General features: G+C 35.3%; 1 protein-coding gene and 1 pseudogene across 3 annotated transcripts in view; one reads left to right on the forward strand and one right to left on the reverse strand.

Moving 5' to 3' along the window:
• IPO8 (importin 8) overlaps positions 1-17,300 on the forward strand; it is a 73,505-nt gene that overhangs the window by 23,066 nt on the left and 33,139 nt on the right. For both annotated transcript variants that reach the window (XM_032268538.1, XM_032268539.1), the window contains 9 exons: positions 2,757-2,891; positions 4,538-4,637; positions 7,764-7,840; positions 8,165-8,281; positions 8,703-8,792; positions 10,047-10,212; positions 11,236-11,396; positions 12,426-12,551; positions 16,554-16,620. In XM_032268538.1, the coding sequence (XP_032124429.1) occupies positions 2,757-2,891; positions 4,538-4,637; positions 7,764-7,840; positions 8,165-8,281; positions 8,703-8,792; positions 10,047-10,212; positions 11,236-11,396; positions 12,426-12,551; positions 16,554-16,620 (1,039 nt within the window). The remainder of the gene's footprint in view (positions 1-2,756; positions 2,892-4,537; positions 4,638-7,763; positions 7,841-8,164; positions 8,282-8,702; positions 8,793-10,046; positions 10,213-11,235; positions 11,397-12,425; positions 12,552-16,553; positions 16,621-17,300) is intronic.
• On the reverse strand, positions 1,590-2,462 carry LOC116543162 (annotated as a pseudogene). The gene has a single exon (XR_004265496.1). The product of XR_004265496.1 is annotated as an SAP domain-containing ribonucleoprotein pseudogene (transcript).

The raw sequence follows: 17,300 nt of genomic DNA on the forward strand, positions 1-17,300 counted from the left end.
TTTTTTTTTTTTTTTGAGACAGAGTTTCGCTCTTGTTACCCAGGCTGGAGTGCAATGGCGCGATCTCGGCTCACTGCAACCTCCGCCTCCCGGGTTCAGGCAATTCTCCTGCCTCAGCCTCCTGAGTAGCTGGGATTACAGGCACGCGCCACCATGCCCAGCTAATTTTTTGTATTTTTAGTAGAGACGGGGTTTCACCGTGTTGACCAGGATGGTCTCGATCTCTTGACCTCGTGATCCACCCGCCTCGGCCTCCCAAAGTGCTGGGATTACAGGCTTGAGCCACCGCGCCCGGCCTTAAAAATTTTAAAAGCTGCAAAGGACAATGGTCTATGAGGACTAGTTGATCAGTATTGCCATTTAAATTATATTTTTGTTTATATTTCAATAAATAAAATTTATTAATTATTGACGATTGGCTGTATCAGGGCCATATTGAGGAAGCAAAGACTAATTAGACAGGCAAAAGCTTTAATGATAAAGAAGATGTTTCTAGATTTCTTTTTTTTTTTTTGAGACAGAGTCTTTCTTTGTCCCCCCAGGCTAGACTGCAGCAGCACGATCTTGGCTCACTGCAACCTCTCCCTCCTGGGTTTAAGTGACTCTCCTGCCTCAGCCTCCCAAGTAGCTGGGATTATAGGCACACACCACCACACTTGGCTAATTTTTTATATTATTCGATAGACACGGGGTTTCACCATGTTGGCCAGGCTGGTCTTGAACTCCTGACCTCAAATGAGCCACCCAACTTGGCCTTCCAAAGTGCTGGGATTACAGGCGTGAATCGCCGTGCTTGGCTCTAAATTTTTTGAAAATTTTCCTTATAAATAACTTTTTAAATTAGTTTAAAAAAAATAACTTCTCAGATGTGTTATGTTTATAATGACCTTCTGTGATCTGAGATTATAAAAGAAAATTCTCCCGTATTTTTAGGAATTCTGTGCTATCATTTTTTGTCATTGTTAAAATATTTCCCCATCTGGAGTTTATTTTGGTGTGAAGTTTAGGGATTTAATTTAAATTTTTTCAGAGGGCTAATCAATTGAGCCAATACTGTTTTTCAAACAACTTTTCTCTTCCAATTTGAAGGAGTCTTTATCAAATAATGAAACATCTTTGTGCTGTCTCTTGTTGTATGGAAGTTTTTAGTGTTTATTCAATCAGATCTTATTGTAATTTTTTTTTAATTGGCAGATTTATGTTATGAACCTAAATTGCTGTATACCTTATAGAAACAATAAAGTGCTCCCTAAAACTAACCTAATCATTATGTTAGCCAGTAAATATTTGCTTATGAAAAGATATAACATTACTAAGAATTAGAAAGTACCAGAGCTTATTACTTTGATCCCATATTTATATAATCACTTTCATTTTTTTCAATTATTATTCTGCATTTTATAGCTTTAATTGTATGTTTGGTTTATATATATATATATATGTAGATATAATTTTACTGCATTTTAGGTTCTAGAGTACATGTAAAGAACATGCAGGATTGTTGCATAGGTACATACAGGGCAATGTGGTTTGCTGCCTCCATCCCTATCACCTATTGTAATTTTTTATTTATTTATTTTTTTAATTTTTTTTAAATTTTTTTTTATTAACAAGCAACATAATCAAAAACAAACACAACAACCTTAAAGCTGAAACAGCAATAAGTCAAACTGCTGCTGCAGTTCACAGATGTACCTGGGGTACATGCTCCCTCATTGCGAGGCAGGACGTAGGCACATGACTGTGCATTTAGGTATATATGTGACCAAGAAGAATCAGAGAAATGGAAAACACTGGAGAACAGAAAGTAACAAGAACTTTTCATCAGGCAATCCCAAAGCGCTCTGCTCTTTTCCTCTTCTTTGCCTCCGTATCCTCTGTGGTTCCAGTTCCAGCTGAACTTGTGACAATCCCAAATCGTTCCTTCCTCTTTTTCAGTTTCTCATCATCTTCAGACTTTCTGGAGATTGAAGAGACATTCAAACCAAATCTTTGAGCTCTTTCCTTCAGCTTATCCAAGTTAACCATAGGTTTGTTGTCAGATGATAGACCTTTTGTTGGAACTGAAGAAATCCCAAACCTAGCTGCCCGAGCAGCTTTCTTACTCTCCAAGCTCACAGGTACATTGAATCGTTCGGCCCTCTTCTGCATTCTCTCAGTCTGTGGTATTTCAGATGTAATTTTCACCACTTTCTTTTCTGCTGCCACATCAACAGTTTTTTCAGGGGGTTCTTCCTCTTTGACAGGGAGCTCTATAGGCTTTGTTTCTTCTTCCGTTTCATCTCCCAGTACATCTTCTTCATTTGCCTCCTCTTCAGCATGTTCTTCAAGGTATGCCTGGAGTCTGTGGATAAGATCTTGCTTTATGCCCTTGGTCTCCAAACCACGAGCAAGACATTCCTGCTTTAGTTCAGCAAGCTTCAGCTTATGGAGCTCCACCGTCTCGGTCGCCATCTTGCTACCCCTCCTATTGTAATTTTTTAAACAGGAGTTTTTATTTTGAAGAGGTAGCAGTAGAATAGAAATTTAGAGTTTGCCTGGAAGTTACAATGAGACACCGTTTAGTTCAATATAACATGGACCTATCTAATAATTAAAACTGTTTATGAGATTTCTTACAAAATATTGATTTTTCTCCCAAATCTGTTAATTTTTACGTCTATGGATTCTGAATGTTAGGTCATGCCTAAAATGCCACCTCCCTCTTTTAGCCTTGAAATTGTTGATGTTATTCTATGTTTTCTATTTTCCTATAGGTACTACTAAAAATTTTAGATCAATACAGACAGAAAGAATATGTATCTCCCCGTGTTCTCCAGCAAGCATTCAACTATCTCAACCAAGGGGTGGTTCATTCTATTACTTGGAAACAGATGAAGCCACACATACAGGTTAGTGTCAGAGAGCAGTTCTCCAAAATTATTCTCTGGTTAAAATAAGTTTTATAGATAAAGTTAATATTACTAATCCTATATTTTACATTGAATATATATTACATTTTGCCATTAATAATGTCTAATGATTGAAGTCTTACGTCAGCTATAAAGGGTTTAGAAATTTAAGCATTTGAGAAGAATGAAGCCTTCAAGTTTTATGAGTCGGGAGACTTGGATTCACTTGATCTTGCTTAATCTCATTAAGCCTCATTTTCTCCTTTATTAAGGCAGATAGTGCTTTTCTACCCTTCTTATCTAAAAGTTGCTAGGATCAAATGAGGTATTTTGTGTGAAAGCATTTTGAAAACTTACCAGGGCTCTAGTAAGGTAGTGTTATTTTGCAGGAATTGAAGTCTGATACTTGTCGGTTTTATTTGTAGGTATGAGCAAGGTTTTTGTTTCTTTTCTTGGATTGTTAAGTGTAGTAGCAGAATTGTTTCTGTATCAATTGTTTGCTGAAAGGTAGAATTCAGCATTGTTATTTAGTTAAAGAACAAATGAGAATGGAAAATTATAGGCCACTAATAAATAAATACTTAGTTGTATACAAATAATTGGATAATTCAGCAATGTTAGGAACTGAATACCCACCCTCTCCCAAACTATGAATGCTTAAATTTTATAAATGATATCTGAAAGGAAGAATCTTTCACTTTGCTGTTTGCTGTCCAGGATAGAATTTTAGTGTTATTACCCATCTTACCAATAGATACCTTTTCTCTGTTTTATGTAGACATCTTGATAACTATTTGCCTAATCACTTTGATCAAATAGTGATAATTTCTTTGCAATTAGTGAAGATACTGATTTCATTTGCTGTGATCCTGTAAAGTAAGGGTGAGTTGTGATAGCATTTCTTTTCTACTTGATACTTTTGGCTTTATTTTTACATAGGTATAAAGTAGGAATAAGAAAATGCTGATCCTTAGGCTGATTTTTTTCTCTTAGAATTGTTTAATTTGGAATAAGTGGCAAGAGATAATCTTGTTTTTATATAAATAGTTTTTAGAGCATAAAATGGCTTCATAGAGCATGTGTAGCAGTGCACAGTGAGGCTAGTAGCTATGACTTTTCTCTACCTGAAACCTACATTCGTAGAATAGGAAATTAGTTTTTTTGGAAATAGAAGAAAAGAAAATTTCATTTTTTTTTTTCAACTGGAGTCTGTCACACAGGCTGGACTGCAGTGACATGATCGTAGCTCACTGCAGCCTGGAGCTCCTGGGCTCAGGAGACCCTGCAAGATGTATGTCACCGTGCTTGGCTAAGTTTTTTAAAATTTTTTTGAAGATGGGGTCTTGCTACAGTGCCCAGCCTGGTCTTGAACCCTTGGCTTCAAGTGATCCTTCTGCCCTTGGCCTTCCAAAGAAGTATCTGGCCCTTTAATATTGTTAATACATGGACATTTAGGACCAAAATGGGAATGTCAAAAAAAATTTCAAAACAAGAATTATAATAGTAAATATAAGCTTGACTTGGCATTTTACACACACAGAGTTTGGAAAACTAACATCATAAAGGCTGTCAACAAATACGTGATTGGTATTCCGCAAACCTGAATAGCCTATACTCATTCATTACTTTTTTTTTTCTCATTTTAGAATATCTCTGAAGATGTGATTTTTTCTGTGATGTGTTATAAAGATGAGGATGAAGAGATGTGGCAAGAAGATCCGTATGAGTATATAAGGATGAAATTTGGTAATTGAGATGGTTTTCTCATCAGTTCCTGGATATGTAAAGTAATAGAACTAAATTTATATTTTTAAGGAAATTTTATTACTTTGTTAAATCCCCCAGGTTCTGCTTTGCATGATATAATCTGAAACTTTGAGAGTTTGATGTTATTTTGCTAAACTAGAGAACTTGAGGTCTTCTGATGTGGGAGATGAAAAGCCACTTCATTCATCTCTCTTATGGGTGCTGAAGTTCCCATGGAGCCGTCTGTTACTTATGCTGTTGTGATGCTGATCTGCAAGGACCATTTCTTTTTGTGCCTTTTGGGAGACTCATTGATAGACTGGGTTGTTCTCATGTGGGAAATACTTTAGTGGTACCCCTATTTGGTTTGCCTGCTTATCTGAGAGATTAAATGTTCTACATGGGAAAGAAATTATGTATAGAGCCCCCAATGTGTGTGGCCCAATTCTTTGGGTGTCCTTTTAGCTTGGATCTTCCTGGAAGCTGGTGAGCTGTGTAGGTGGTCTGATTTATTCCAGTTTATATTAATTGCTTCAGGGAACACTCAGGCACTTAATATAGCAAAATATTAATTTGCCTGTCTGTCTCCCACAACTTAAAAGATTTCTGAGGACAGGAATTTTATCTTATTTATTTGCTTTATTTTGCATTTTCTGTCTCTTCTATACCTCTGCATTCCTCTACTAGTGCTTGGCCTCCAGTAAGCCTTCAATAAATGCTGAAACAAATGATTGCTAAATCTAGCACTGCATGCTGAAAGTGCTGTGACAAAGCAGTACTTTCCACTTAGTTGAGCCAGGTGTGTTTAGCTATATAAGCTAAATCTACTGCTACAGATGTTAGTTTGTTGGGCTTTGTTTTTACAGAGCTTTGTGTTTGTATTATTGGATTCGGTAACTGAGGAACCCCCTTTTCTCTTGGAGACAAAGTATGGGAAACGCAAATGAATGAGAAATATTTACTATCTGCTTTATTTCTCTATTCTCTTTTTCATTTGGAAAATCATTATTCATATATGTAATTTACTATTTCCCCTTTCTTATGCCTTTGTTTTTCTAGTTTGCTTTGAGTGATTAGCCAGTTTTTCTTTATCTTTTTTTTTTTTTTTTTTTTTTTTTTGGGCTAGAGTGCAGTGGTATGATCAGAGCTCACTGCAGCCTTCTGCAGCCTTGACCTCCCAGGCTCCAGTGATCCTCCCCCTCAGCATCCAAGTAGCTGGGACCACAGGCGTATGACACCAGACCTGGCTAATTATTTTTTGCAGAGATGGAGTCTCTCTATATTTCCCAGGCTGGTTTTGAACTCCTGGCTCAAGTGATCCTCCTGCCTTGCAAGGCATTCTTTTAGTGTTTACTTCTTTTATAATACCTATGTGTTTTTGTGATGTACAGAGTATTTGTTTAGCTTTCAGAGAACTGCCATTATTTTACGTATTCTTCATATCTCATAAGATAGGTATAAATATCTCAGTTTTTAGAAAATAAGAACTGTATGTAGGTTGATTAACAGTGGGAATTTATATTTTATTGTTTAAAAGAAGGTATGGGTAGCTCAAGACTGACTAAATAGAGTGAGTTTTCTCTAATCATTTCCTCCAGTAGACTGGAATGCAGTAGCTTTTATTTGATATGTGTATTTTACTTTCGGGTAACCACAGGGAAGAACAGTTACTGTATTTTCTTTGTTTGTGACTTGCAGTTATTTATGGGAAACAAAGCATTTCTATCTAAATGTATTGACTGATATTAATAATAATGTTTATTTATTCTTTTTATCTACTCTTTAACCAACATCTCCCCAATTCCCCTACCAATGTTTTTTGATTTGGTAAAAACTAACAAGAGAGCAGGCTTTGATGTTAAGATAGCCTGGTTATGAATGCTGGTTTGGTCACTTACTTGTTGTGTGACTGTGGATGGGTTGTTTAACCTCTCTAAAATGCAGTGTTTTCAGCTATCAAACGTATGATGATAATAATGCTAGGAGGATTAAATGGCGTAATACACATGAACTAACTGCTTAGCATGGGATAGTAGATGCTTCTAAAACTGGAGCATACTGCCTGGCACAGAGTAAGTACAGTACTCCAAAAATGTTTTTTTTTTTTTTTTAGGACGGGGTTTCACCATGTTGGTCAGGCTGGTCTTGAACTCCTGACTTCAGGTGATCTGCCCGCCTTGGCCTCCAAAGTGCTTGGATTACAGGCATGAGCCACCACACCCGGCCCCAAAAATGTTCTTATTATGTCTGTATTTTGCATTTTGAGGTAGACTTAGATTTGGTTTTATCTTTTATATTTAAACAAGGACGTATCAGATACCTTTCAGGATTTCAGTTTCTTAGGTAAACTGCCTATTCTGAAATTTGTGAAAATGGTCATGGTATTAAGTGATACATTAAGTTTTAGGTAGGTATATATATTCAACAACTGTCCATGGATGACCTGCTGAACCTACATATTGACAGAACCAAGCATGATCTTAGCAATCCCTCAAGGCTTTCATACTTGCAGTTTCCTCTGCTTGGAGTCCTTTATCCATGGATTGCTTTCTCCCTCATTTCATTCAATTTCTGCTTAAATCTTTCCTTAACAGAGTTGGAGAGGCTTTCCCTGACACCCCATTTAAATTAGCACCCCATACTCTGTCACTCTGTTTCTTCACCCTGTTCTACATTTGTTCTTCGCCTGACTTATGTGTGTACATATGTATAATCTGTTTCTTTCTCACAACGTAAGCTCCGTGAGAACCTTTTTTGTTTGATCTTTGTATCCCCAGGGCTTAGAACAGTGCCTGGCACAAAGTAAGAACTGAGTGAATTTTTGTTGCTTTTTGATAGAGATAAAGCACTTTTCCTTTCCTCAGTGAAACAGATGTGCAAATGCACTGTTTTCTTCAGTATAATAGTTTGAAAGGACAAACTAAAGAGTTTGGAGAACATTGTTGTGCAGGAGACAGTGATGTCGTGGTGCCACTGTTTATCCTTAGCTTTTTAGTGCCATCAACCAGTGTCACGTGTAGACGGTTTTATTTTTTTGGTTTGGAAAAATAGTGGTCAGTCAGGTTTAAAATCTAGAATAATTAAGTATATTTTTACTAACATAGTTTTAACCTTTCAAAATCTTAGATATTTTTGAAGATTATGCTTCTCCCACCACAGCAGCCCAGACTCTCTTATATACTGCTGCAAAGAAAAGAAAAGAGGTATTTCATTTTTCTTTTTAAATCCAAAACTAAAGGTGGCCTGTGTTGATTTGATACTTTAGTATATCCCTAGTATTTGAGAAATTATATTGTTATTTGTTATAACTTGTTGCCTTAAGAAATTTTTTTCTGTACTGGTGAGGGGAAAGGGTATCATGGTTATTTTGTTTTCTTAATAAATTGTACCTTTCATATTGAGCTTATAGTTGCTTGATGAAACATAATAAAATGGCTTTATTTTTTAAAATTTGTGCATCATAGTTAATACTATAGTAAGACAATGCAAGTTCATGCAGACTAAAGTGGATTCTTCTGTTTCTTTAGGTGTTGCCAAAAATGATGGCATTCTGTTATCAAATCCTAACAGACCCGAACTTTGACCCTAGGAAGAAAGATGGAGCCCTGCATGTGATTGGTTCCCTAGCTGAGATTTTATTGAAGGTTAAGATAATCAAAATTTAATTTACTTAATAACCTTGTAAAGCACAGGCAAATGACAGCATATGAAAGTTATGGTTAATTTAAAGCTGGTGACTACTTTGGGATAATTGAGCTGACAAATACCCTCCTTTCTGTCACCTATTTCTTTAACTAAAAAGGAAATTTGACTGTTTAAGTTTTCAGTATGAAACTGTTGCTATGTGAAAGGGATACAAAATATCTTATTTCTACAAAATCAATATCAAACTGATCTAAGGTAATATTTGTCTTGTTTTAAAACATGCAACATATAGGTCAAATGATTCCACAAAATTATAATTGGCAGTAATATTAAAAGCAAGTCATAATAAATATACTTGATTAGGAAGTGATACTTACATATGAAAAAAACATTGATCAGTTAAAATTTGTTTCTTAATAGAAGAGTTTATTCAAGGACCAAATGGAGTTGTTTCTACAAAATCATGTATTTCCATTATTATTGTCTAACCTGGGATATCTTCGAGCTAGAGTAAGTTTTTCATATTTCTGTTATGTATCTTAAATCTTCATAATTATTCAAATAAATGTTTTTGGATAAATTGACCTTTTACCACATATCGAGATGAAATAGAGTCAATTAAATGTCTGCCTATGGTCACATCAGCTGAATAAAGGAAAACCTATTAAAGAAAAGATTTATGGATTTAATTTCCTGCTAGTTTTATTTCATTTGTCACTCCAGCTTCACTTGCTGCATATGTAAAACATGCAATGAGAAAGATGATTTTATAGCAGTGGTACCACTTAAATTCATAAACAGATTTATCTTGTGTATAAAATGATATGAAATTCTAGTTCAGCTAAGAACTTGAATTTGATTTTCAGTATATTAGTTAGATTTGCCTTAGTAAAATGGAGAGAATAATAATCCATGTGAAATTACTTGTGCTCTATGTGTATATTCTTTTAGAATCAATATATTTTATGGAGGAGTAGAAACAGGACTTTGTTCAAGAGCCTAATATGTCTTTTGTAAATATATCAACACAAAAAATGTCTTGCTGAAAACAACATATATTAACATTGTACACTAGAAAGCATTTTATAAAATAAGAGTTACTAGAGAAATATTTGGGCAAATGTGAACTAGGGATGCTGAGGGCACATGAGCATTTTTGCAGTTGGGCTTCTACCTTTGAGAAGTTGTATGAATTGTAATTCTCTTGCTAGAAGTCTTTAGTAACTAAAATTAATTTCTGTTGATTGTGTTTGATGCACACAGAGAGTAAAATAAAGTAATAATGATTCTGTGATCTAATAGTTCAAAGGGGATAATCTATATCAGGTTTAAAAACCTTATGTGAGTGAAAAAAAGAAGTTTGCTAAACCAGTTAGTGTAAGGGAAAATGTTTTTCCGAAGTGTGACAAATGACTTTCAGATACTGGTTTGGAGTTGCTTTTACATATAACAAATTAATTATAAGTTATAATATTTATTAAAAGCATAAACGGGTTTTTTTTTTCCAAAGATGTATTTGACTTCTTTTTCTCTTTCCTGTGAAAAATGTTATTGTATATAGGTAATCTAGAAGTAATGAAAATGAGTTTCTTACAAAAAGAGGGGGATGTAGAAGTTAAAAACTAAGGCTACTATGTTACCCCCCAAAGCAAACATTTCTTTGTAGAATTAGTGATATTTTACTAAGAGGTTCTTATATGTGTGACGTTATTACAGAATGCTATAATCCTAATAGCTCCCTACCTGCTTTTTTAAATAATACAGTCTTGCTGGGTACTTCATGCATTTAGTTCTTTGAAGTTCCATAATGAGCTCAATCTAAGAAATGCAGTTGAATTAGCGAAGAAGAGCCTGATTGAAGATAAAGAGATGCCTGTCAAAGTTGAAGCTGCCCTTGCTCTTCAGTCCTTAATTTCTAACCAGATACAAGGTAAAGCCAAAATACCTTTTAGAAGTTTTCTCAAATACTTTCATTTACTTTCTTCCCTAATGAAGATGAATCTCCATGTCTGAGGGTTCAGGGCTTGGAGTTCTGAGCTTTTGCCCTCTCAGAATTTTACAGGAGTTTATTCTTGTCCTTTTTAGGTGTTCCTATTGACTGTAGTTTTCAAAATTTTAGATTAAAAAACATGTTAATTACTGTGGGGCCCTAGGGTAGACTGGGTATAAAAAGACCTGGGCCCGGTTTTGATTTTGCTTCTAACTTGCCATGGAAACCTGGGCAAGGTGCATGATCTGTCGAGGTTCAGGTTTCCACATATTTAAGTTTAGGGGAGTTGGACTGGATGACTTTGTGATTCCTTTCACCTCTAGGACTCTATATGATTCCCCTAGTTTTGAAAGTCACAAATAGTATTTTTAGTGAGTGATGGCAGACATCTCATTTGTTCAGAATGTCTGAATATTCTGATCAAAGTTCAAATAAACCTTTGAAAGTAAGTTCAGGTTTATGAGGAATATGAACGTAGTTTGCCTCTATTCAACAATGTTTCAAGGGGAGGATTACCTATTGTATATATGGCGTGGGAGGGTGGTAGAGATGGCCTGGGGCAGGGAAGGGGCCCCATCAGTATTCGGGATAGTCTTCATGTACATGATATTTTTTTTTTTATAACTTGTGAGAACCGATTAATGTTTTACAAGTCATTCTGATGACACAGTGTATGTATAATCAGAATTTTTCAGTGGGGGCTGTTAGTATTTTGGGACAGTTTATGCACAGGACAGTTCTCTCCTGTGCAGAACTTCTTATCCTTATATTATGCTTGGGAAATTGATATGTTGGTGAACATTATTTTGGTACAACTTTGTAACTTATTCACCACAGAGAAAGTGTGTCTCTAGAACCTAATTTAGGTATTACCCTGGGTCACTTTGCCTTGTGACCAAGTTAATTCCTTTTATCATCTGGGCATGGTAATTTTTATTACTTTTGTTTGTTTTATTGAATTAGCTAAGGAATATATGAAGCCACATGTGAGGCCTATTATGCAGGAACTGTTGCACATTGTTAGAGAGACAGAAAATGATGATGTTACTAATGTCATCCAGAAGATGATATGTGAATACAGTCAAGAGGTAGCCTCAATTGCTGTTGATATGACCCAACACTTGGTAAGACTGGGCAGTTTTATGTTAATTTGGTTTAGAAACTTTGAGTAATCTAAATAAACTTCCAAATATGGAGTTTAGTTTAATTTGTACAGTCATGTGCTGCATAACAACATTTTGGCCAATGACAGATTGCGTATATGATGGTGTGCTCATAAGATTATAATACCATGTTTTTACTGTAACTTTTCTGTGTTTAGATACAAACACTTCCATTGTGTCATGATTGCCTAAGTAGTCACTAAAACAAACTGTACAGGTTTGTGGCCAAATAGGCTATGCCATCTGGATTTGCCTAAGTACACTCAGTGATGTTCAAGCAAGGATGAAATTACCTAACGACACATTTTTCAAAATATATCCTTGTTAAGCGATGCATGACTGTAACTGAAGTATAGATATAAAAATTATTCTGATATTTCTATAATTAGAGTTTAATAACATTTAGGATTAATCTTTCATCTAGAATATTCTGAAATTTTATAATGTACCTTCTAAATTTTTAATTTCTGGACTTTGAATTACAAAACTCATTTCCTTCAGTTTGGGGCAATTGAGTGCTTTACTTTTTTGATACATTTCTCCTTACTATTTTTTTCTGTTCTGTATTTCCTGTTGTGGAGTATCACACCTGGACTGTATCTCTAACATTTTTTTTTAAACTTTTCCTATTTTACATGTATGTTCTTTTTGTTTCGTTTTCTAAGTGATTCCTTGACTTCTCAATCTTCTATCACATTTTTCTTTTATTACTTGATTTCACTTGTCCCAGATTATGATTTTATTTGCTTAGTGACAACCAGAAGTTAAATGTTAGCTATCTAGATATAATAGCTAGTCTAAATAGCTATATTTAAAACATGACAGATTCTGTTATTGTAAGAAGAGAGATGATTCAGTCAGCAAAGTGCAGACTTCAAAGTTTGAGCGATGCAGGCTTTAGATGTGTGCCACTGCCATTTTGCTTACTTTTATAAAGGGGGGACATCACAGTACTACTAATTGCAGAATACTTTAATGTTATTTTCATAGGCTGAGATATTTGGCAAAGTTCTTCAAAGTGATGAATATGAAGAAGTTGAAGACAAAACAGTAATGGCTATGGGAATTTTACATACCATTGATACTATCTTAACAGTTGTAGAAGATCATAAAGAGGTAAGATTTCTTTGTGGTCTATGATATAATAGTAGCATTTAACTGTAATTTATTTGATCAGCGGGCATGAATTTTGAAGTCTTTTAAATTGCTACTTAGTTATGTTGCTATGCTTTAAAAATTGCCCTCAAATTTAAAAAAAACATATTAAAATGAATAACATGATATTACATTATCATATTTGTAATATTATAGTGTTGTAAATATTATAAAGTATGTAGTACATCCCTTTATATTAACTTGAATTCAGTGAATCATATCTGCTATGTGCCAGGCTAGGTTCTTGGGGGAATACCAAATTGAATAAGAAATGAGCCCAGTTTGGCCGGGCACGGTGGCTCATGCCTGTAATCCTAGCACTTTGGGAGGCCAAGGCGGGCAGAACACAAGGTCAAGAGATCGAGACCATCCTGGCCAACATGGTGGAACCCTGTCTCTATAGAAAATAGAAAAAATTAGCTGGACATAGTGGCATGTGCCTGTAGTCCCAGCTGCTTGGGAGGCTGAGTCAGGAGGGCTTGAACCTGGGAGGTGGAGGTTACAGTGAGCGGAGATCACGCCACTGCACTCCAGCCTGGTGACAGAGTGAGACTGTGTCTCAAAAAAGCAAAAAACAAAAAGAAATGAGCCCAGCTTTCTGGGAGCCAACAATGTAGAATTCTTGGTAGAGAGTGACAGACAGCTGTTCAATCACAGTGGCAAGTGTTAGGTAATGGAACAGAATTCTGATGTAACAAGTACTGCAGAGTGGAAAGGAATAAGAGAAAGAGCTGAAAAGCATATTTCCTAAACTGAATTCCGGAGTGTTATTGGGGTAAGGCTTTATACATCTATTTATCTAGTGCTTTCACATCCATCAGCTGATACGATCTTACTAAGGCCACCATGACATAGATGGCACAGGTAGTGGTCGCTTGTTTTACAGAAGTGGAAAACGAAGTTCAGGTGGATTTAAGAAACTTGCTTATGGTCCCAGAGCTAGTAAGTCATACATTTGGGTTTGTAGACAGATGATTTTGATAATGTATCAGTTTATCCCCATTTAAAACCTACAGCTCCTTCCCATGTATCGCATGGCTGCTCCTGAACTCAAATTAGATTTTGTTCATTGCTTCTGGGAGTGCAAGTTGACTTGTTTGGCAATTATGGCAGCTATTGTTTTACAAGGTGAGCGCTTAGGAAGCAGGTACTACTTTTTATTTATTTAAGACAGTCTTCTTTATTTATTTGAGACAGTGTCTCACTCTGTTACCCAGGCTGGAGTGCAGTGGTGTGATCTTGGCTCACTACAACCTCCATCTTTCAGGTTCAAGCCATTCTCCTGCCTCAGCCTCCCAAGTAGCTGGGACATGCACCACTGCACCCAGCTAATTTTTGTATTTTTAGCAGAGATGGAATTTCACCATGTTGGCCAGGCTGGTCTCGAACTCCTGATCACAGGTGATCTGCCCACCTTGGCCTTGCAAAGTGTTGGGATTACAGGCATGAGCCACCTTGCCCGGCTGCTACTGCCTCTTTAAATAGCATTGTTAAACCATGTAGCTGTTGGTTTATCCTGTGTTTATCACATGCCAATGGAAGATGACTTGTTTTTTTTTCTTTTTTTCTTTTTTTTGAGACAAGTCTTGCTCTGTTGCCTAGGCTGGAGTACAGTGGCACAATCTCAGCTCACTTCAACTTTGGCCTCCTGGTTCAAGTGATTCTCTTACCTCAGCCTCCTAAGTAGCTACCTGCCACCACACCTGGCTAATGTTTGTATTGTTAGGGGAGACGGGGTTTCACCATATCGGCCTGGCTGGCCTGGAACTGCTGACCTCAAATGATATGCCTGCCTAGGCCTCTCAAAGTGCTGGGATTACAGGCATAAGCCACTGCGCCCAGCTGACTTGCTTCTTAAAAATGGCTTGATATTCTTCTAGACTAGTCTTCATTTGCCTAAAGGGCTTAATGTTAATTTTTATTTTCATTTTTATTATTTTATTTTTGTGTCCTTCTATATTGAAACTAGATGGTCTTCTTGGCAACAGTGAGATGTTCCAAATTAAATGACAAGTAAATTTAAGGGATAGTTCTTTTGTCTTATACTTAGGACTTGTATTTTAAATTTGAAGAGATCTTAGAAATCACCTCGTCTAGTATTCACAAGTGTGTGTGGGCAGTAGTAGAATGAGCTGCAGGGATAGTTTAAAAACAAGACAGCATCTTTTTGTTTTTATTTATTTCTCTTGATGTTAAATTTATTTTGAATTCCAAATAGTGTTTAAGGGATGTGTGAACTTACTGTAATTAGAGAGGTGTGCATTAAAATTGAGACACACGAATACAGCATCCTTACCTAAAGACAAAAAAACCTAAAGCCTTCACCTAAATGGCTTTACCAGCAAGGCCATGGATAATTACAGGCAAAACCAACTGGAATCTTGGTCTCCTGACTAAGATTTTGAACTTTGACTTATTAAAAGCAAACTTAGAAAACAATTATTTCCTTAAAAGGAAACACATTTATGAAACATTGACAAATAATGTATGAAACACAAAATTGTGATCTAAAATAGGCGCTTAAGCACATTCATTTTTGTTGAATGGTTTTAAGCATATTGACAGTATTTTAAACTGGGAAATTTTGGATCATTTGAACCTTAAGACAGTAATTTAAGTTGAATATTAGGATATATTTGACAGTAGAAATAGGACATTTACATGAAAAATGTAACTCATCATGGATTTTAACTTATTTTAAAATACTTAATACAAACGTGTTGAAAAAATCAAAAGATGTGAAAAGAAAATTCCGTGAAATTTTACCTTCTCACTCAACTCCCCAGCTATCTAATTCTCCTCTCTGGAAATAGTTGTTTTTTCTTTTTTTTTTCTTTTTTTAAACCAGGTTTTTGTATCTTTCTAGAACTATTAACATATAAGCAAAAAGTGAATGTGTATATTTTTCTTTTATGAAAATAATGGCATACTATACACAGTTTTTGTTATTTTTTACCTAATATATCTTGGTGATTCTTCCATGTCAATAAAGTTATGCATTTTTAATGGTTACTTAATATTCCCTTGTATGATGCGTCAAATTTATTTCACCAGTCCCTGTTTAGTGGATATACTTTGTCTCTTATTTAAATGGACATTTGATTGCTAGCAATCACAAACATTGCTGAAATGAATGGCCTTTTACATGTCATTTTGCACACATAATATGTCTGAAGGGTAAATTCCTTGAAGTGGAATTGCTGGGTTGCATCATATTTGTATGGGTAAATTTGAAGGATGTTGCCAACTTGTCCTTCAGCGTTTCTACCGTCTATACTCCACAAATCAATATACACACAGAGTGTGTCTTCCCAGCCCCATAATTTTAATCATTGCCAGTCTTGATAGGTCAAAATTGTTAATGTTGCACTTGGAATTTGTACTCTTACCATGTATTATAATGAACATCTTTTTATAAACACAGGCAAAGATTATTAAAAAAACACATTTGTCTTCTATTGTATTTCAATTTTTAAAAATTCATTAATTTCATGTAAGGGGAATTTGATCTTTGTGATACCATTTGAAAATATTTTACTCACTTCTTCATTTATCTTTGACTTAAAATTTTAAAATTTTTTAGTCAGATGATTTCATGTTTTTCATAGTTCTGGGCTTTGAGTCACTTTCCCTTTTCAGGATACAAGAATTCTTTTTATTCTTTTTTTATGGCTTGTTTTTCTACATTGAAATCTTTTATCCATTAGGAATTTATTTTGGTATAAAATTATATAGTAAGGAACTAATATGAACTGTTAAGTCTGTTATAGATTTAGCCCCCATTTCTGTCATTAGTCTGTTTTTCAAAATTTTCTGATTATTCTTTCTTGTTCAGCTTTTCACATGAAGTTTAGAATTGTCAAGTTACTGTCTCAAAAATGTTCTGTTGATATTGTTGTTGGCAGAATATTAAATTTATATACTAATTATAATTTAAGCTTAATATTTAAAATTTATCTTTAGATTACGCAGCAGTTAGAGAATATCTGTCTACGGATCATTGATCTTGTTCTGCATAAACGTGTAATTGGTAAGTTCAAAGGTTGAATAAAAAGATAAATTGAAAAATGTTTAAAAATTTGAACTCAAAGTATAATTTTAGCCCTTCAGATTTAACAAGATGGACCATTTTGAGAAAGAGAAACATATTCACTTCAGTTTTTGGATGTCTTTTCCAAAGTGTTAAATATCTGTATTTTCATTCAGAGATAAATTATACACCCAATTAAGAATTTTTGGTCTTGGAATTTTAAAAGACAGATAATTTAAATTTGCCTATTGCTAGAAATGAACTGGGATGAGGTTTAGGTAAGGTTACTTTCATCTGGGATTGAAAAATATTTGATAGGCTTTTTTTTATTATTATTATTCAGAAATGTGAAATGGCTGGGCACAGTGGCTCATGCCTGTAAGCTCAATAGTTTGGGACACTGAGGTGGGTGGATTGCTTGAGCCCAGAAGTTCAAGACCAGCCAGTGCAATATGGTGAAACTCTGTCTCTACAAAAAATACAAAAAATTAGCTGAGTGTGGTGGCATGTGCCTGTGGTTCCAGCTACTCAACAGGCTGAGGTGGGAGGATCACCTGAGCCTGCATGATTCATTTCAGGTAGAGGCTGCAGTGAATCATGATTTTGCAACCTCTGCCTGCAGTGAATCATGATTTTGCAGCCTCTGCCTGCAGTGAATCATGACTTTGCAGCCTCTGCCT

Source organism: Sapajus apella, unplaced genomic scaffold (genome assembly GCF_009761245.1).
Source record: "Sapajus apella isolate SASKATOON/1434 unplaced genomic scaffold, GSC_monkey_1.0 scaffold183, whole genome shotgun sequence".
Classification (NCBI taxonomy): domain Eukaryota; kingdom Metazoa; phylum Chordata; class Mammalia; order Primates; family Cebidae; genus Sapajus; species Sapajus apella.